The sequence below is a fragment of the Gossypium hirsutum genome, chromosome A12 (genome assembly GCF_007990345.1).
Source record: "Gossypium hirsutum isolate 1008001.06 chromosome A12, Gossypium_hirsutum_v2.1, whole genome shotgun sequence".
In the NCBI taxonomy this organism is placed as follows: Eukaryota; Viridiplantae; Streptophyta; class Magnoliopsida; order Malvales; family Malvaceae; genus Gossypium; species Gossypium hirsutum.
Window position 1 is genome coordinate 74949330 of NC_053435.1, and position 21923 is coordinate 74971252.

Below are 21923 nucleotides of genomic sequence, written 5' to 3' on the forward strand. Positions count from 1 at the left end.
TTATCAGCAAGCATAACCTTCTAGCCAAGTCATAACTTTATATAGTGTTGACATTTCACATGCATAAAACAATATGCTTGACTAAGGCATTCCACACCAATTCCATATTCAATTTAACATTATTACTATTTCTTACTTTATACCATTGTACTATGGTTACCAAACTATCCATCAAACACCCAAGTTCAAGGCGTTATCATTTTATTTTCACATTACACATTTAATTCATGGTCATGACCACCTCGATTGGTCATAAAATATGCATTCAACACACATGACATATTACCAACCATGCATGGAAAATAGGCATATTCACATCACAATTATTAGACACAACATGAATAGCTAGATTTACAAGTCATAATCAATTGCACAATATAGGCCAATACATTTGGCCAAATTATAATAACACATGTTATAAAACTAGGTCCCTATACATGCCACTCACTTGATAATTCTAACATATGTAACAATATTCCAAAGATATTGGCTTGATAGTGTGATGCTGCCTCCGAAGATCTCCAACCCCGAGCTGACCTGGAAACACTAAACAAAATGGAAAAGAGGGAGTAAGCTTAAATCTTAGTAAGTCCATATGAAAATAATAAGAAAATTATCAACATGATTCCATGGAAATATAATCATAATTACACTTTTACTTATTTTCTGGTCATGTTGTTTTCTTGAGTCATAGTTACTAAATTATTTATATCTGGAGATACGAAACACCAAATTAAGATTCATAAATTTTCCCTGAAACTAGACTCATATATATTTTTACCATAAAATTTCCAGGATTTTTGGTTTAGCCAATAAGTACAGTTTATTCTTTAAAGTTACCCCTGATATGCTGCTTGACAGCTTCAACCTTTCTTTACTAAAAATCGATTACCTCATAGTACGGGCTTTGATTAATGTTCCCATATATTTCTCTTGAAATTATACTCATTGAGGATTTTAATCATATAAATTATAACCCATAATTATTTTTTTACAATTTGTAATGATATTTCCAAGTCAAAATAGGGGATTCCGAAATCATTCTGACCCTGTCTCACAAAAATTCAAATATCTCATAATATGAAATTCTTCTGCTTACATCGTTTCCATTATAAGAAAATAGACTCAATAATATTTAATTTCATATCTTATTCAACCTCTAATTTGATTTTCATGATTTTTGGTGATTTTTCAAAGTTACACAACTGCTGTTGTCCAAAACTGTTTTATTACAAATTTCACTCTTTCATGTTTTCTTTGTAGTAACTTTCATTGTAACACTTACTCCATAACATCTTACCGAAAGGTCGCTCAACTATCGAGCACATTGCTTATAAATTTCCACAAACATATACCTACACTTATTCATCACATGGTCATGTTCACATGTATTTTCACTTAGTCGATTTCCTTTTGAACTCATCAAAATAATAACAGATACACGGTTGCCTGCACATATTACCACCCTTGTAACCGAAGCTATCTGGTACGCATAGTAGCCTGCATTTAGTACTACACATGCGACCAAGAATCTGGTACACGTAGTAGCCTGCACTTAGTACTACACACATGACCTAACCATTTGATACACGTAGTTGCCTGCACTTAGTACTACACACGTGATTGAAGTTGTCAAGTACACATAGGAGCCTACACTTAGTCCCACACATGCGACCTAACTATCTGGTACACGTAGTAGCCTACACTTAGTATAACACATGTGACCTAACCATCTGATACACGTAGTAGCTTGCACTTAGTACTACACACGTGATTGAAGTTGTCGGGTACGCATAGTAGCCTAGACTTAGTACTACACATGAGACCTAACTATCTGGTACACGTAGTAGCCTGCATTTAGTACTACACATGTGACCTAAAACCATCTTAAACACATAGTAACCTTCACATAGTACTACACAAGAGTTCTGACAATGGATCATTCGTATCATTTCTATTCTGAAGGTTCAACCGGAAAATTCCTCACTTTTCAACATTTAACAAACTCATTCATAGTCTATTTCGATTCGTAATTTACATCAAATGATCATTCTATAGGCAGCCGCATCTCATATAATAATGAAATATAATAACATAAAAAGAATCGATATATTATTTACATACAAACTTACCTCGAATGCGAGTACGACTATTTATTCCGATTTAGTCCATAATCTCATTCATTCCCAATCTATGCCCGAATCTTATTTTCCTTGATCTATAATATCACATTTAGCTTAATAATTAGTCACATTATTCATATGGGTCCAAAAATCATATTTTTATAAATTTGCATTTTTACCCCTAAACTTTCACATATTTGCACTTTTTCTCAAGGCTCGTAAAATGATTTTTATCCAATTTCCTCGCATTTTAAGCCTGGTTGGATCATTTTCATAACTATAGCAGCCCCTAATATCCACTAAATCAAACTTTTATGACAAATTTTGTAACTTTTGCAAAACGGTCCTTTTTGACAATTTCACCAAAAATCACTTAGTAAAAGTTGTTTATTACACACTGAGCATTCATTTTCTACCATTAGACATCAAAACGCATGCATGTCATCCATGGGTAAATTTTTAAGCACAAACCCTAGCTCAAAATATGGGTAGAAATGAGTAGATCTTGTTACGAGGATTTCCAAAACGTAAAAAATCATTAAAAATGGGGCTAGAATGGACTTACAATCGAGCTTGGAATCTTGAAAAACCCTAGCTATTTCTTCTCCATGAAATTTTCGACCATGGGGTAGAAGATGGACAAAAATTGGCTTTTAATCTTGTTTTTAATTCATTTTAATTACTAGATTACTAAAATGCCCCTAACATAAAAATATTCTAGTTCACCCATTTCATGTCCATTTTTGTCCAAAAAATTATTCAATGGTATAATTACCATTTAAGGGCCACCAATTTAGAATTTCATAACAATTAGACACCTCTAACATGTAGAACTCAACTTTTGCACTTTTTACAATTTAGTCTTTTTAACCAAATTGAGTGCCCAAATGTCAATATTTTTGATCGAAATTTTCACGAAATCATCCCGTGAAATTGTAGACCATAAAAATATAATAAAAAAAATTAATGTGTCAAATTTGTGGTCCCGAAACCACTGTTCCGACTAGGCCCTAATTCGGGATGTTACAAATCTAGTCAATTACAATTGTTACACTCAGACTTCTTCACGATTCAATATCATTTCTCTAACAAATTCTGTCATCGTTAATCCCGTATTATTCCATTCACTAACGAAAATCAATCTAGAAGAAATTCCAGCGAATACATACTTTAGACATCATGCCTGAATTAGTTGATTAGCCGAGATTAACTTTTTCTTTAACAGTGACATTGCGAAATCTGAATATTTTTAGAATAACCTAGCATCTTTTCCAAACTGTACTCACTTGCCAAACTATTCTCAACTCCGACCACATTATTAGGTATTCCGCTACTGAACTCTTTAGTCTCTCACTTGTGAGCTCATTCAACATAAATCTCATGAAATTTCTTCATAAAATACCATATTGGTAAGGGGGTGAGGTCGTAAAGCCTCTAACTTGACTCTCATATATACATACATGTGACTTAACATTCATCATCATCATAATATCATCATAGTTATATAATTCACTTCAAGAAAATTAACACACATATTTATGTTACACGAACTTTCCAATTATCTCATTCAAACAAGTGCACTTATACATGCATTCCATAAATTTTGAGTAAGTTTATTTATTACATTCACTTAATCAAACAAGTCAGGCACATAACATCATATGAATGCCAAACAAAAATGAATGAGTTTATCACAATATAAACTGTCATTTCATTTCATAAAATCACCATAATACATCAAAGTTCAACCATAACAATGACATTTTACCCATATTTCTCAACTTATGGTTATTTCATTTTGTACATCCTCACATACATATCATGAACTCTTATTCATACCTTTCCAAGTTTCGACTCATCGCAAACACATTTTCAAATATCTTAGTATCACTTTCAGCATTTTTGAAAGTAGCTCGGTTGGAAAGCATCTCTGTCTCAATAAAACAATTTCATCAGAGTCGGGAGATATCACACTATCTCAGGTTATATATGGCATGTATAGCTAGACTCTCACACATGCTGGGTTAGTCCGAGAATCGACTAAACCATAGCTTTGATACCACTAAATGTAACACCCCTTACCCGTGTTCGATGTCGGAATAGGGTACGAGGCATTATCAGAATTAAACACAAGCAAACATACATTTCCAAGTCATAAATTTGGCATCAAATTAAAACTTTTCAATGACCAATCTTATCGTCCCTAAATCAAGCCTAAAAGGCCCAAAACATGCTTTGGAAGCGTTTCAAAACTAAACCGAGAACTTTAGAAAATTTCATAACACTTAGAAAATTTTTCATGTTTTAAGGGTCACACGCCTGTGCGGCTTGGGACATGCCCGTGTGGGTAGGCCGTGTGGTCACACACGCCCATGTCCCTAACCCATATAACTTTTTTTGTCACCCAAGAACAAATTGAAGTCACACGACCAAGACACACACCCGTATCTCGAGGCTGTGTCCTTCACATGGCTGAGACACACGCCCATGTCTCTACCCGTGTGCTCGATTTTTAGCATTCTATTTTGCAACAATTTAGGTGCAGGGGACACACGACCCAGACATACGCCCGTATGTCTACCCGTGTGGACAAAAAAAAGGCTATTTACCAAGCCATTTTGCCACCCTCACATGCACACATCTATACAACATCACATGGCACAAATTCAAGCATGTAAGATCAACCAAACCATTTACAACTATGAACATCACATACCAATACCATATCAAAATTTATCACACACACAACATTTATCATGCCATAAATCATTCATGTCAATTTCATCTTCGTTAGGCTTTATTTAACTACTCTCTAGTTACCTTATTGTACACACAAATTTATCACCTCATCAATAGACCACATTACCAAACATTTCACATTCATGCCATAAATCACATTTCCAAACAATTCACATTCACCAAAGGCATTGACATATATATGAATATACTTATAACCAACATTAGCCAACTTCCAAGACTATATACAAAATGAACCATGAATCTTTACAAACCAATACATATGACCAAAAGACCGAGTTCCTATAAATGCCATAAACTCAAAATACTTGAATCTTTAATACCCAAAATGATAGCTTGATAGTGTGATAGGATCTCCGGCGATCTCCAACCTGAGCTAGCTTCACAGGGAAAGGAAGGGGGTAAGCTATATAGCTTAGTAAGTCCGTACGAAAATAAGAAGCAACTCTTATTAATCTTTTATTAGGTCCAACAATTTAAACACAAGATAGTACAATTTGCTATGAACTTGTAGTTATAACTTATTCAGTCATATTATTTGCTCTATAAATTCACAAGCATAATTTAACATGTCTTGACAATAACCTAACAACCATAATCTCTCCATTACAGTAGATTGCCAAAATCAACCAATCATTTCAAACCTCATAATAAACATACACATTAATTACGAGTATTCACATTTCAAGCATATATTTTAACATCTTTCAATTGTTTAAAGCTCATATCTTCCTATACTTCCATAGTCATTTTAATAGGCAATTATGTCAATCTTTCCTTTTCTCATATTTGATATATCACAATTTGTGTGAATAAAACATGCTATATCATAACTCAATTTTCCCCGAAGCCAATTACACGATTGCTAACCGAATTTACCATGTATATCGTACATCACAAGTATAGATCAATAATCACAAGGTTTTCACAAAATCATTCCCATAGAAATTATGAACTCATAATTTAATGAAATTAATGCTTATAAACTTTACGTACATACCTGTACCAATTCATAATACTTACATGCTCTTTCTTATCTTTGGCATACCCATTAAATTACCTGTTGAACCATTTGGAATACTAAAGGATACTTGGGAATCTCGCGCACACCGTACCATACCAATGCCATATCCCAAATATGGTCTTACATGTAATCTCGTATCGATTCCAATAGCCCAGCTATGGTCTTACACAAAGTCTCATCTGGATGCCATATCCCAGATATGGTCTTACTGTAACCCTAATGTCATGACATTTGTATCCTATCTATTCCTAAGGTTCAACCGGAACTTCCTCTGTATCGAATCTATGTCGGTCATTTTCGTAGTATTGTACTCAATAACATTCACATTTCATTTCAATAATATAGCATTTACCACAGTTATATCAATTAAGCATTTGTACATATATAATTTAATGCTTATTAAACATACAAAATTACCTCGGCATAAAAATGGCAAAAAAGACCTAACCGTCAAATACTCGTTTTTCTCCCGTTCTAGTTCTGAACCTCATTTTTCTTGATCTATAATATCACATTTAACTTATTTAATCATTATACTATTCAAATCAGCCCAAAATCATATTATGAAAAAATTACATTTTGCCCCTAAAGTTTCATGTTTTTACTTTCTAGTCCTTAGGCTAGTAAAATTAAATGTACTCAATTTCTTCAATACTCATGCCTAGCTGAACCTTATACATGCTTATAGTAGCCCACATTTTTCTTTTATTCGCATTTTAATTGTAACAGCCCGATTTTAGGCTTAGTCAGAATAATGGTTTCGAGACACCAATTTAGAGTCAGAGAAATTATTTTATTATTATTTTGGTGTTATAGCCTGATTATAATAGTGCATGAAATTTTACTGAATTAATTTTAGCATTTGTGAGCTTAATTGCAAAAAATGACTAAATCGCATAAAGTGCAAAAGTCTTATTTTGATAGTTAAGGGTAGCAGTTAGCTAGAGAACCTAAATTGGGAGTCTTTAAAGGGAAATTAGATCCTTTAGAGAGGCTTTCCCTGCCATGAGACAAGAAAACTTATCTAGTCAAAGGGTTAGGTAAAATGATGACTTAATATTGTCTAGAAATAAAATAAAAGAAAAATGTTGTCATCTCTTTTTACCTTTCCTTCTTCCACGAAAAATATCAGCCATTAGACGAGTTTTTGAAGCTTGAAATTTCAGCCATTTAGTCTCTCTACAAAGTGATTTTGAGGGATTTTCTTGAATATTTTTGTATTTTTGAGATCCTTGTATCTTGAGCTTTCTAACAAGGGGACTATTTTGCAAAATGGTTAAAAGTATAGGGTTTTTCCATGATAGTAGACATGTTGTTTTCTAAAATTTTATGGAATAAAATGAATCATGGTTGTGAAATAAACAACTTTTGTGAAGAGATTTCTTATGAAAACCCTAAAAAGGACCATTTTGTATAAGTTGTAAAATAGGTGATAAATGAGTGAAATATTGAGAATTTTGGACTGTTTCTAGTATAAAAAGTAATCGGCTAGGCTTGGTTAGTGAGAAAATATGATAAAAATTGATTTTTGGGTCTAGGGGTAAAACGGTCATTTTGTAAAAGTCTAGGGGCAAAATGGTCATTTTGCCCAATTATAAATTTTTGAGTACCTAGATCGATAAAGTGACTTAAACCTGTGAATTTTTATCATTTTAGATGAAGAATTACAAAATCTGGGACTAGACCGAGGAAAACAAAGCTAGCGGACTAAGTCGAAATAGTCTCCATATTTTAATACCGAGGTAAGTTGTATGTTAATAATGCAACTATATCTTTATAATGTGTAATTGAGTGATATGGTATAAATTGTCTTGATTTTTGAATATGAGAATACATGTTGAGAAATTTACGTAGTAAAGACTTTCGTTGAACCTTTGGAATAGGCTTGTATATTTGTACCATGATAATGGGTGATAAGTGTGCTAGTGTAAGACATGTCTAGGACTTGCATCAGCCACAGCATGAGATCCAGTGTAAGACACGTTTGGGACATGCATCGGCCTCGAGATATTTAAGCCAGTGTAAAACATGTCAGGGACATGCATCGGCATTGAGACTAGAGCTAGCTAAGACATGTTTGAGACATGCATCGGCCTCGCGATATACAAGCTAGTGTAATACCTGTCTAGGACATGGCGTCAGCTTGTGGTGTGTTAGTGTAAGACCTGTCTGGGACATGGCATCAACACCGATAGATGAGAGCTAGTGTAAAACCATATCTAGGACATGGCGTCGATATCTTAACCCATGTTAGGGCTATTGAGTATCTAGTAGTATTCCAAAGGGTTCAACAAAAAGGTTTATGAATTATATCAAAATGAGGAAAGTTATGATTTTGTGGTGAGTGGTACAGGTACCTAATTGAGATGTATGAGATATGGTCTCAATGTATGCTATATGAGTTGTATTGGATGGTGAGAAGTAAGTTGTACTTACACTTTTTTATGGTACTCATGAGTAAACTTTGAAAGGTTATGAGCATATTACTTTATGATAAGTAGTTGTTGTTTGTTTTTATGCAACTTACTAAGCTTTATGCTTACTCCGTTTCTTTTCATTTTCTTATAGTGCCGCCTAATTAGCTCGTGGATCAACGAACGTTGAAGGCATCGATCACACTATCAATCAAAGCACTTGGTATAGTTAGATTATGGCATGTATAGGACTCTGACTTTTGAGTTTTGTGTCATTGTTAATTGGCCAAATATGTTGGCTTACTTTAGCATTAGATTTATTTTGTATAAGGCAATGGAAAATGGCTAATATTGAAAATTATTACGTGAATGCAAGCTGGCCTTTCATGAATGTGAAATTGTTTGCATGGTTGAATATATGTAATGTATATGGGTCTTAACTATGGTTGTTTGGTTGAGAAATCATATTAAGTTAATCTTTGATGTGTTGGTTGATATTAGATTTTGTTTCAGGGTGGCACAGGCTTGGAAGATAGCCTTATATTGTCCATATGGGTAGACACACGGGCGTGTGTCTAGGCCATGTGTGACACACGGTTAGCCCCATGGGCGTGTTGTTCAACCGTGTGTCCCCTGCACGTAAAATTGACAAGTCAGAATGCATGGTAGTAAACACACAGGCAGAGACACGGCCGTGTGTCTCAGCCGTGTGGAGGACACGGCCTTTAGCCATGGGAGTGTGCCTTGGCCGTGTGCCCCAAAATGGGTGCTGACGTCAGAAAAAAATGTCAAGGTTTTTAGAAACGAACTAGGACACGGGCGTGTAATGGCCATATGAAGGACACGGGGCATACACACTGGCGTGTGTCAAGCCGTGTGAAAACCCTTCAAGGTTCGAATTTAGAATTTCATTCACACGGGCTCGGGGCACGGGCGTGTCCCCTTCTGCTTAGGCTATGTGAACCACATGGGCCATCAGCACGGCCATGTTATAATGACCACATGGGCGCGTTGCCTTTCCACACGGACGTGTGCCCTGTTTAAAAAATCATTTTTTTAAGCTGATTTAAGGACTCGAGTTGGTTCCGAGTGATTTCTAATGAATGTGTGAGGCCTTGTAGACTCGAATTAGGAAGCTTAAACAAAGTTCAAAAAGTTTTAAATTTGATCAAGTCTTGATGACTGGAAATGATCGTGTGCTTGTGTTAAAGTTTTATGACGCCTCATATATCATCCAGGGGTAGGGCACGGGTGTGGGGTGTTACATTAACACCCATTTTACAACTTTTTACAAATAAGTCCTTTTTAGCCATTTTCATCTAAAATCACTTAGCAAAAGTTATTTATCAAACAACTAACATGCTTTTTCTACCATTAAACATCAAAATACTCAAATATCCATCATGGGTAAAATTTTAAACTTTGATTATGTCTTAAATTAGTGGTAGAAATAGATATATCATGTTACAAGGATTTCAAAAACATAAAAATCATTAAAAGTGGGGCTATTACGGTCTTACAATCGAGCTTGGAAGCTTGAAAAATCCTAGCCATGGTTTCTTCTTGTAAAGTTCAGCCATGGGAGGAAGATGGACAAAAATTGGCTTTTAATTTGGCTTTTTAATTCATTTAATTACCAAATTACTAAAATGCCCTTAAGAAAAACTTTAGAAACATACCTAACCATGTCCATTTTTGTCCACCAACTTAATCAATGGTGTAATTACCATTTAAGGACCTTCGATTTAAAATTTCATAATAATTAGACACTTCTAGCTTATAGAACTCAAGTTTTGCACTTTTTGCAATTTAGTCCTTTTCACCAAATTGAGTGCCCTAATGTTAAAATTCCTTTAGGCCAAACCTTTTTACTAGTAAAATTTTCGAGGACGAAAATTCCTTTAAGGGGAGAGTTGTAACAGCCCGTTTTCAATGAAGTTGGAACAATAGTTTTGGGACCACAAATCTGAGGTCAGAAGAAAATTTATTTTAATATTATTTTATGGTCTACAGATGATAGAAATATAGTATAAAAATTTCATTAAGAAATTTTATCATTTACATGCCTAACTTGATAAAAATGACTAAATTACATAAATTGTGAAAATTGAATTCTAGTAGTTAAAAGTATCAAAAGCTATGGAATTTTGAATTAGAGGTCCTTATAGTAGTTAGTAGATAAGAATGATTATTGATCATTGGAAATTCAAGAAATTGATAAGGTTAATTTTGGAAAGTTAATAAAATAATGATGATAAATGAATTAAATAATTATTATTATCATTCATTCTGATCATCTTTCATCAAAAATATGGAAACCCTAGTCATGGAAGCTTGAATTCTAGCAAACTTATTTGGCTTAATTAGGTATGAATAGTCTCGTTTTTAATGATTTTTATGTTTTTGAGATCGTAATAGCTTAATCTTGGTATCTCGGGGATTAATTTGCAAAATTGTTAAAGTAATAGGGTTTTGTCATGGATGAGTATAGTTGAAGATAAACAACTTTTGTAAAGAGAATTCTTATGAAATTGTCAATTAGGGACTAAATTGAAAAGATGAAAATTTAATGGAAAACAATTCTAAATTTTTGTGAAATACATAGGCTGCTATGGATATGTATGAAAATCGGCTAGGCTTGAATAAGGATTAAATTGTATGAATTTCATTTTTCGAGCCTAAGGACTAAATTGTAATTAATTAAAAGTATATGGGCAAAATATTAATTTTTCCAAAGATGTGTGTTGGATTAAATTGAATATGAATTATATTAAATTAAGTTAAATTCATTCGTATAGATCCGGATAGACCTAATACGGAGTTAGATCGAGGCAAAGAAAAAGTATCAAATTAGTAACTTTCGTATCTACATATACTTATCGAGGTAAGTTCGTGTAACTAAATTGTATATTTAAATTTTCTAAATTGAATATTGTTGTGTGCGATTTGTAAAAATTTCTATGTATAATTATGATCACATATTCGATAATTATCAAGTCCCGTTTGAACCTTAGAAATTCAAAGGATACAAATGACATATCATTAGGGTTCCCGATATGGTTGTAATCCTGCATGTGTTGCGGATACACCACAACTCTCTTGAGCTTCCCAATACTTGACTCTCATGAGCTTCCTAATATACAGCTCATATGATCTTCTCATTACTTAGCTCACATGAGCTTCCTGTTATATAGCTCGGAAGAGCTTTCCGTGTACATGCTCATATGAGCATATGTGTATATGAATTGACGGATTATAGATCTATATATTTCGTGTGTACTACCTGTGTATCCAATGATATTTTAAATGGTTCAACAGGCAAAGTTCCTATATAAGACAATATAAGTTCAAAACGAAATATTACCATTATATACCTAAAATACATGGAAAAGATATCGCTTTGTAAATTGAAACATGATATGCTTGATACATGTATGTGGAACATGCTTAATGACTATGTTCATCCATGTTTATGAGCTATTATATGTGTTTACATGGCTAATGTTTTAAGGATATGTGTTTTGACTTTTGGCCAAATTGGTTTGGTTATGTTGGTATGCTTACTTTAAATGTGAATAAATGGTAAGTTAAATTCCATGTTATACGAAACTTACTAAGCTTAAATGCGTACTCTGTTTTATTTTCCATGTTTTATAGTAATTCGAAAGCTCGTTTTGGTTGGAAGCTGGTCGGAGCAAATTCACACTATCCAATGACTCATTCGGTATAAATAGTAAATTAATTTTGGTTATAATGGCATGTATAGGTTAGTTTAGCCAATGTTGGCAAGTAGATGTTTTATTGAGACTAGCCATTTTAATGGCTTGTTATGGATATCTTTTGATGTGTGTATAAGTTGTTTTACCATGTTTGATGTGTGTTTGAAATGATTGAATAATGAAAATCCTATAGGTATGTTGATGGTTGGTTTAAATTGGTATATATTTTGGTAAAATACGTATATATGTGTATTTGGTCAATTAGGTAAGCTTGGATATTTGGATTTATGTGATGTTATCTCATGTATAAGATTTGAGTTTGGCTTGTTTTAAGTGTCTTGTTAAGGCTGCTTATTGTGAAAAAATGTTGAGTTAGGCTGATTGCAAATTAGGTGAGAAATGTGGCTAGAAAATGACCTATTTTGTCCAGATGGGCAGAGACACGAGTGTGTGTCTGAGACGTGTGTGACACACGTCTAGGTGACATGGTCATGTGTCCCCTGTATCCTTAATTTGCACAAAACAGAATGCTCACACGGCCTAGCACATGGGCGTGTGGCTTGGCCATGTGGCCCAAGTCAGAGAGCTCATAAGTTTGGACATGGGCTAGGACACAGCCGTGTATCCCTATTTTGAATACCTACATGGCCCGAGACACGGGCGTGTCTCTTGACCGTGTGAGTCACATGGCCTAACCACATGGGCGTGTGTCCCCTGCACCTTTGAAAAATTTTGGTGTTTTCTGAAAAATTCTTTGAGTATCCGATCTAGTCCCAGCTTATTTCCAATGTGTATTTTGAGCCTCGAGGGCTTGCATAAGGGACAATATAATTGATTTTGATTGGTTTCTGATATGTATGCTAGATGATATGAAATGTCTGTTAATTAATCTGTAAATTTTGGTAATGTTCCATAACCCTGTTCCGGCGATGGATACAGGTTAGGGGTGTTACACTTAGAATGTAAGTTGTGCAAGAATAGTGTGAGGTTACATGTGCCCATTTTACGATCCATAACTTCCAACCACAACTTGATACGTTTAGTTGTCAGTTTTTGGCTATTATTGTTTTCATTTTTTATTTGCAAATCAGCAGCAGAAACGGTTTGTTTAGGTCCAAGAATAAGAATCTATGAAGACTCTTCAAACATTTGACACAAGAAGAGTGTCACATGCAAATAACAACACTAAAGAAGAGTCTTAATAGATTAGAAGTCTTATGCACTCTCTTCAATTAGAGTTAAGAAAGAATGGTTTTTCAAATTATGAGTAAATTGCACCTTTAAAAAGTTGAACAAAAGGCATTCAATAAGCTTATATGATGAACAAATAATGTCTCAAGGGATGGGCTTATATGATGAACAAATAATGTGTCAAGGGATGGGTGACTAAGTATAATATTTTGAGGGTTATTTTGTTTATTTGGGAAACTAAGGTGTGAGAATATTTATCTTTATTAAATGATCTATCAAGACATTTGTGAAGTGATTAAGCGAGTAAAGTGTATGAATCAAACTAAGTCTTTTTTTCTTTTTCATTGTACAACAAAGAATTTTAAAAACCTTGGGATTCTTTTTTGATTTTTTAATTCATGAAAACTATCTATAAAAATAATTATATAGAATAGTTTCCACCTTCTCACTTGATAATGAGAGGACGAAATTCGGATAAATACCAATACCTATTACTGGTAGAAAGATAGAGATCGAAACAAATAACTCTTGTGTACAAATGTAAAGTTGCAATTAGAGTGAAAGGGATTGGACTTAAAACATTGTTCTCTTTGTAACTTGAAATTGATTCCTTGAGTAAGACTCCATAAATGTAGATTAATTTCAAAATGCCTAAACAACTCTTGTATGTTTAATTTTCCTAGCGTTCTACTTATTATGTCCACAACTATTATCAAATCTCAACCAGGCAAATCAAATTTGTTATAAATTTGTACTTTTCTTTGTTAATTTTTACTTTCTGGAAAATAAAACAAACTTTGATCATTCATTCTCAAGGAACTGAATTTTGACGTACCTAACAGTTCCACTATCTATCGGGAGTTTAAAAACCTAAAGCAGAACCTTTGGCAGGTCAAGTAAACTAATCTAGAAAACTTTAATTTTACATGTATGCATAAAGGTATGGCTACATTTGCAGTAAATGAGGAAAAGTGTAAGGCAGCAAAAGTAGTAACTAGTCATCAAGGAAGCCTCCCTCAGCCTCAGAGTGCCGATGTCGTTGGACGACCAAGATCGAGCCGCTAATGTCTAGTTCTGAAGAGGCCAGAAGATCCCCAACCAACCCAAGCTCTGGGCACTCCTCCCAATCGCTCATCTCAGATGTCAAGGGGCATGTTCCTCTCCCTCCCTTCCCAACTATGAACAATGAATACGAATCCGCTATTTCTCTTAGAACTGCTACCGTTTCCTGCCCACTGCTCACGTACTTCTCCACGAAACCGGCTCTACCTTGTGCCACATACCTAGTCAAGACAAGAGAAGCCAATGTCAAAAAAAAAACCCATATATATATCTCTATTTTAAGGCTTTCATTCCATTGGATGCATGTACGGTACGTACCTGTTATAGAAGGTCTCCACAAAGGCATTGTCTATCTTGTTCTCTGTCCCAATATTTGATATTGCCATGATCACCTCCTCATCCTTTTGGGAAGCATCGTTAATCCATGAATTGCTGCTTCTACTTGCTGTCGTTTTTTGCAGGAAGCGGATGACTGTCAAATTCACTTTACTATGCATCAAAATTCTCTTGCTACATGCTAAAGCCTCCCGATCATCAGGCCCATCAAAGAACAGTATTGCTATATTTTGCACGCATTGAGAACCATGTGGTTGTTGGAACCCTGTTTGCCCTCTGTCTACAAAGATGCCCACTGAACATGAGGCATGCCGAAGCACCTTCTGATTTATAGCCCTTATTTCCTCCATGCTATTTTCCATTTTCCCATCTATTCTCTTGTGCTTGTGAAACGGAAGGAATATAATACACACCCGCAAGTCCTCTGCACCATTGCATACATCTTCATTTATGGTCAGAAACGATGCTAAAATTTTACTCTGGTGGACCAATATTTTGGTCTCTGAGATGAAGGCATCAAGAGCGTCATTGATCTCTAGCACATCATTTCCTCCATACTCCTCTTCATCGCTGTATTGATCACCATCTTCTAGTTGATGGTACATCAATTTGCTTTTCCTTTTCTTTGGAAGTTCTACTAGATGCACCATGTATGGCTTGATGGGTGCAGTTGGACAGCCGCCTAATGCTGAGATGAGGCTAACATGTCCTGAAACATGCCTTGGGACATATACACAAGCCAATATTCCGAGCTCACTCTCTGGATTAAGTATTTCCAGTATGGTAGGATACTGAGCACTAGACTCTTCTCTGTTCAGTAAAATGGCAGCCATTGGGCCTATGATCAATGTGTTTAGCACTACTACAGTCAAAAGGAAATCATGAAGATCCGCAGCCCAAACCATCTGCAACCAAAAGAGAACAAGAAAATCAGCATTGAGGAAAGCAAGGATGACAATTTGGCGGCATAAAGTCGATACTGTGATCCTTTCTTCAACAGCAGCTTTCTAAGGACTCAAATGCATGCATGCAAGCATACGTGAGATTGAGAAGAAGCTTACATTGGGGTTTGGGTTTGTATTAATAAGTATAAGGTCGTAGTTTCCCTTCAAGCAGAGTAACAAAGAAAGGATGACAGATTCGTTCCACGGGATCATTAGATAGTGACAAGCAGCAAGGGTGCCGACAATTCTAGTTCCAGCGCTCAGCAGGATCATAAGGACAGTGAGAGCAAGAGTCAATTTATTGAAAATATTGCTAATATCAAGTTGGAATCCCGTGTAGCCAAAGTAGACGGGAAGAATGAAGGTATTTACAGAGTAAGTGAGCTTATGCAACAATGTCCGAGCCGTTTTGCCTTCTCTAGGAAACATGAGGCCGACCAGGAAATAACAAAAAATAGCTGTGTAGCCAACCCACTCGGCATATAGAGCAAGACACGTAAGAAGGAACATTATAACGAAGATTTCTTTGTTCGAAACGAATCTATTATTCCGATTTCATTTATTGAAAAAGTATGATAGATACTTGTTCACAAAGATAACAGCCACTGTAACAAGAGTAATAAGGATTGCACCTCCAAATCTTCCGAAGGAGGAGAAAGCTTTAAGTGTACTGACGATTGTTACACATGACATTTCATTGACCAAGGAAGAATAAATTGCCATTCGCCCTAAATCAGCCGTGTCAAACTTGGTTTCTGCAATCATCCGGATTACTATAGGAGAGGCTGAATTTGCTAGAACTGTCAAGGTAAGAAGGTAAAATGCAAATCGCTCCTTGGTGACATTGAATACCTTGATAAGTAACCAGAAGAATGGTCCACCAAACAAGCAGGCCAGAATTGATCCCCCTCCTGCAACTATGCTTACAACGCGAATGTTGCGTCTTAAATAAGGAACATCTGTTTCCAAGCCGATGGAGAACATAAATAGCATTCGACAAACGAATGAAAAGAACTGATAATACTTTGCAGCAGAAGCCTGGATGAAAAAATCTTTAACTCTTCGTATACGGGACAACAATGAGGGGCCTAACACAACGCCAGCCTGATACAGAAGGCATTCAACAATACATATATATATACATTCATAAAATAATTTTTTTATATATGGATAACTGCATGCCTTTAAGAATCATGAATATGGATATAGATATATGAAGATGAATGCTTACAAGAAGTTGTGCAAAAGGTCCAGGTTGTCCCAAGGGTTTCAAGACTAGATGAAAAATATGTGAAATCACAAGAATACAAGAGACCTGAAAGCTTGTTGTGATCAAGGGGTTAAATGAGTCCGATGGTTGACACATTAGTTGTTCTGTTGCCTCCATCCTTAATTTTGCTCCTTTTTTTTTTAAGAATATCTAATTGCTGGTCTGGTCTGGTCTGGTCAAGCAGAGATACGTCGTCAAAGGCTGCCCTGCCAATTGATGATAACTCTTTGCTTCTTTTTTTTTGTTTTTCTCTTTCTTTTTCCTCTCCCACTACTTTGCTGGGCCTCCCTCTCTGTATCCTCTGCTTTCTGATGGACGCCCTTTGTTCCCGGGGAATTCGTCATATAAAGACGAGGTCTGTTGACCCCCTTTTTTTCCTCTCTTTCCCTGCATGCTATGCACTTTCCTAAAATTTACCTTATTTTCTTTGACTCGACTCACGCATCACCAAATATCATAAATGCCAACGATTAAAGATAATATCCCTTGCCTGCAATGGTAAAAATATACTATAATCTTAATATATATAATATTTTCATAAATGGAAAAATATAAAATATAAAATATTAAACTAAAAATAATATGAGTGGGCCTAAAATGAGTTTGGGTTAAAAAATTACAAATATGGATTGTTTGGGTAAAATTTTAGGCTTGTGTTTTGGGTTGAACCAAGCTTGCTATCATGTTTCGAAATTGTGTCCTACTTGGCGGACCAAATGAAACTTGAGCCTAGGGACGAGAGATCCCCAATGATGTACCACGAGGGGCGAGCATCATGTGAGCAATAAGCAAGCAACATGGTGGTGAACCATGAACAGACAAGATCGAGGGGGATTGTGATCTCATGTGACGAGTTGAGACAAAGTGAAGCCCATGTGTAGGGCAAGTGGGCTTCAAGTAGACTTGTTTATGAGTTGAGCTACCCACTTAGGCTTGAAGACTGATACGCTGTATCTTGGTATGACAAATTAAGCCCTTTTCACACTTGAAAAAGCTTGGTTTTGAACAGTGTTCAAGTCATTTAATCATTTTTCATTACTCAAGTTACAATGTACTTTAATTGAGATTTTTATTTTATTTTATGCTTTTATGAATAAAAACCTCAATTACAAGTCAATTGGAACTTAATGTGTGGTAAGGTTTTTTCAGGGACTTAATCAAGGGAGAATAAGGAAAGAAGCAAGCAAACAGTTGCAGTGCTGCAACCTTGGAAGATCAATGTCACAACTTGGAGTTTTCTAACTCCCAAGGTCAAGATATCACCTCCGGTAGTTGCGACATAGCTTGTTCTACTTAGCCTGTGACACTCCAAACCTAATTGTAACAGCCCGGTTTAGACCCTAGTCAGAATAGTGGTTTCGAGATCACAAATTCAAGTCAAAAAAATATTTTAATATTATATTTCGTGCTTAAAATATGTGAATTGATATGTGTGAAATTTTTGTACGAAAATTTTATCGTTTGTGTACTCAATTTGCAAAAAGGACTTAATCATGTAAAATGCAAAAGTGATAATCTAATTGTTAAAGCACTAAATTGCTATGGTTTATTAATTGCTAAGTCCTTAAAATGGAATTATGCCACTATTACCGTTGATGGACGATAATGGTCATTAAATGAATTATTTTGGTGTTATTTTATTAAGGTTATTTTAGTAATTATTTAATTAATGCTTAATAAATAAAACCAAAATCAATTTTTGGTTCATCTTCTTCATTAAATGACTAAATATCACAATGAAAAATAGGGTTTGAATGCTCAAAATAGTTCGGCACTTTGGGGGAGCAATTGTAAGTCCATTTTGACCCAATTTTTAGTAATTTTTACGTTTTTGAGATCTTTGCTTCGTAAATTAGTTAGCCCATGCTTTAATTTTCAGAATTGATGAAGAATTTGTGATTTTCCATTGTCATAATGTGATGAAATTGTTGTTTGATGATGAAGAATAAATCTTTGATGCTTGATTTTCATATTTAATTAAGTGATTTTTGATAAAATTGTGTATTAAGGACTAAATTGAGAAATTTGTAAATTGAGGGGTCAAAATATGAAATAAATGAAAGAAATGGGCTGCTAGGGACCTTAGTGAAATTCGACCAAGCATGGGTGTGATCAAATTTTGAATATTTTGTGTTTTGTGAAATAGGGATTAAATTACAAAAAATGTGAAATGTCAGGGGCAAAAGTGTAGTTAGCCCATTTATGTGTTTTTGGATAAATTTGATTGAGTATATGATTAAATAAGTTGAATTTGTATTAAATTAGATTAGAAATGAGGAAAAACGGATTTGGATCGGGGAAAGTCGAAAATTGTCGAATAGTTGTTCCAGTGCATTCGTGTCCGTACGAGGTAAGTTCATAAGTAAATAAATGCTATTAAATTCAAATGTATATGTGTTATATGTGCTGAATTGAATTATAATAAATATATGTGTATATGTCGAATTGAATTGAGAGTTGAAGAACTAGTTACGAGCTTGAATCGATAGAATTATGACGTCTGAAAGCCCCATAAAAACCATAGGAATAGTAGAGGATATATATGTCATGACATAGGATTCTGAGATATGGTTTCGTGTAAGACCACGTCAAGGATGTTGGCATCGACTTGAGATATCGTGTAAGACTGTGTCTGGGACACTGGCATCGATTAAAGATTATGTGTAAGACCATGTCTAGGACATCGACATTGTATTTAATTTCATGTAAGACCTTGTCCGAGATAGTGGCATCAATATTGATTACATATAAGACCACCTCTGTGACGATGGCATTGTACGAGATTCCAAAGCTATCCAATTATCCTTATTGATTCCGAATGGTTCAACGGGCATTCCGAGAAATAAATGAGTATATGAATGTGCATCTGAATTAGGTATGTTGCGATATATATGAAATTAAGTGATGAAAGTGAGTATGATTATGATTAGTTGATATATGAACTATGGGAAAATGAGATGTGGATACTAGCAAGTAAACTATGATCAAATGAATTATATGAGAAATGTGGAATTATAATTCTGTTTTTCCATATATGATTCAGGTGCATGTGATGTGTGTATGAAACTCTGATATGAAATGTGAGTATGATTCAAATGACGATATGTGAAATATATGACAATGAATGATGTGTTATATATGCTCGTCATATGAAAGTGTGGTCCTATGTTTCGAACATGAGAATTATGAAAAATGGAACATGGTTTGGATGTGTGATTTGTTATGGTTATTTGGGTTTTGAAATGCATAAAAGAATTAGATATATTTTTATGCATGAAATGTAATAAATGACCATGTTTCGGTTGGTTAAGTAATGAAATTGTGCAAGCTTAATCTATATGAATGATCTAATGGTCGTTATTTGAAATTGAAAGCATGTTTATATGTTCATCGATAAATAAGCCTAATAAAGTTACTTAATGTGGTGATGTTGGATTATATAAGATAGGTGATTGAATGTGTATGAAGTTAACTAAATTTGCCTTATTCAAGTTGAATTATATACATGATCTTGTGAAGATTTATTTGCAAATGGCTTACTAAACTCTCGAAGCTTATTCTGTGTGTGTTTTTCCTATGTTTATAGATTTTCGGAGATCTGCTCAGGTTAAAAGTTGTTGGAGACATCATCACACTATCCGGTTATCATTTCTGTAAATAATGTTTTGAGATTTGGTTATGTGGCATGTATAGGCTAGAAGTATGTTAATATGTTTGGAGATGTAAATATATGTTTTGCCAAGTGATATGGCCTGATAGTGGATGTAAATATGGTTTGGTTTTGTTATGGTTTATGTGATGAGAAAATGGTATAATTTGATGCATATATATGACTAAATGAAATGGTCAAATTGGTATTTGTTAAATTGTTAAATTTAGTATAAGTTTAGCATGAAGATGGATAATAAATTGAGATGCTGGTAATGTATGATTAAACGAATTTGGCTTATGATTTTGGCATGTTTTGGTATGGATATTGAGTATGAATAGATTGATGATTACATGACTTGAATAGTGTATGTTTTGAGATTGAAATCGGCTGAAAATGTAGTATATTGATGCTTGAATGATTTTTGTAGGGAGGACTCAAATTGGGTCGCATTTTGGCCTTGAAATGGCCTATTTTGTGCCCACACGGGCAGGGACACGGGTGTGTGTCTCTGCGATGTTGCTCGAGGGCCACTTTGAAGTGAGCCTGGGTAGACCATGCAGTCATATACATGGGCGTGTGCCAGGCCACGTGGCCAAGTCAGTAGCCTCCCTAATTTTAAGCACGGCCGGGTACACGGGCATGTCTCGTGACAGTGTGGACAAGTCAGTATGTATGCTTTGTTTTGTCATGGCCTAGACACACGGGCGTGTCTAATGCCGTGTGAGGCACACGGCCTGACCACACGGGCGTGTGGCCTCCGTAACTTTGGAAAATGTTAAGTTTCGAAAAAAATTGTATGTGTTCGGTTTAGTCCCGACCTCTTTCTAATGTATGTTTAAGGTCTCGTTGACCTAAGAAAGGGACTTTATGTTGATATTTTATTGTATAATGATGATGTATGACTTTTGATTTCTAAATATTTCGACATGTTCGGTAATGCCTCTTAATCTTAGTTCGGCGACGGATATGGTTTAGGGGTATTACATTTGGTTGGTATTAGAGCTATGGTTTAGTCGGTTCTAGGACTAACATAGCTAATGTGAGTTTAGCCATACATGCCACATTTAACCTGCGATAGTGTGATATCTCTCGACTTTGACGAAAATTGTTTTGATAAGATAATTCTGATAATACGGAATGTGTACTCAAATGTTTGAATGGAAATGTGTTGATTGTGAGTTAAAACTCATAAAAGTATGGATCAAAGTGTATGACATATTGTTATTGATAAATGTTATAATTATATGAGCATGTGGGTTATGATATTTGGATTATGATTATTATATGAAATGCTTTGATCGTGAATTAGTGATTTGAGTTGACATATGAACTATGTGTTAAGTAAAAAAGTGAGTAAAAGCGAATGTTTATTAAATGTTTTAAGAATGTGAAATTAGAAATGAACTGACTATTTGTGATAGTATGTGTTAA

The 21923-nt window shown here is 34.8% G+C and overlaps 2 protein-coding genes across 3 annotated transcripts; both read right to left on the bottom strand.

Annotated features, from left to right (window-relative positions):
• Window positions 1-13965: 13965 nt before the first annotated feature.
• LOC121203241 (cation/H(+) antiporter 1) lies at window positions 13966-15522 on the bottom strand. Its single transcript, XM_041082715.1, has 2 exons — window positions 14609-15522; window positions 13966-14511 (listed from the first exon to the last, which is right to left on the bottom strand). The coding sequence occupies exons 1-2, from the start codon at window positions 15457-15459 to the stop codon at window positions 14223-14225; spliced, it is 1140 nt and encodes a 379-aa protein (XP_040938649.1). The 5' UTR covers window positions 15460-15522; the 3' UTR covers window positions 13966-14222.
• Window positions 15523-15693: 171 nt separating this feature from the next.
• Window positions 15694-17124, bottom strand: LOC107921836 (cation/H(+) antiporter 2-like). Of its 2 annotated transcripts, XM_041082718.1 has the most exons (3): window positions 16802-17124; window positions 16423-16674; window positions 15694-16325 (listed from the first exon to the last, which is right to left on the bottom strand). In XM_041082718.1, the coding sequence occupies exons 1-3, from the start codon at window positions 16955-16957 to the stop codon at window positions 16299-16301; spliced, it is 435 nt and encodes a 144-aa protein (XP_040938652.1). In that variant the 5' UTR covers window positions 16958-17124; the 3' UTR covers window positions 15694-16298. The 2 variants fall into 2 exon arrangements, with proteins under 2 accessions (XP_040938652.1, XP_040938651.1); XM_041082717.1 differs by having other exon boundaries at window positions 15694-16674.
• Window positions 17125-21923: the final 4799 nt, after the last annotated feature.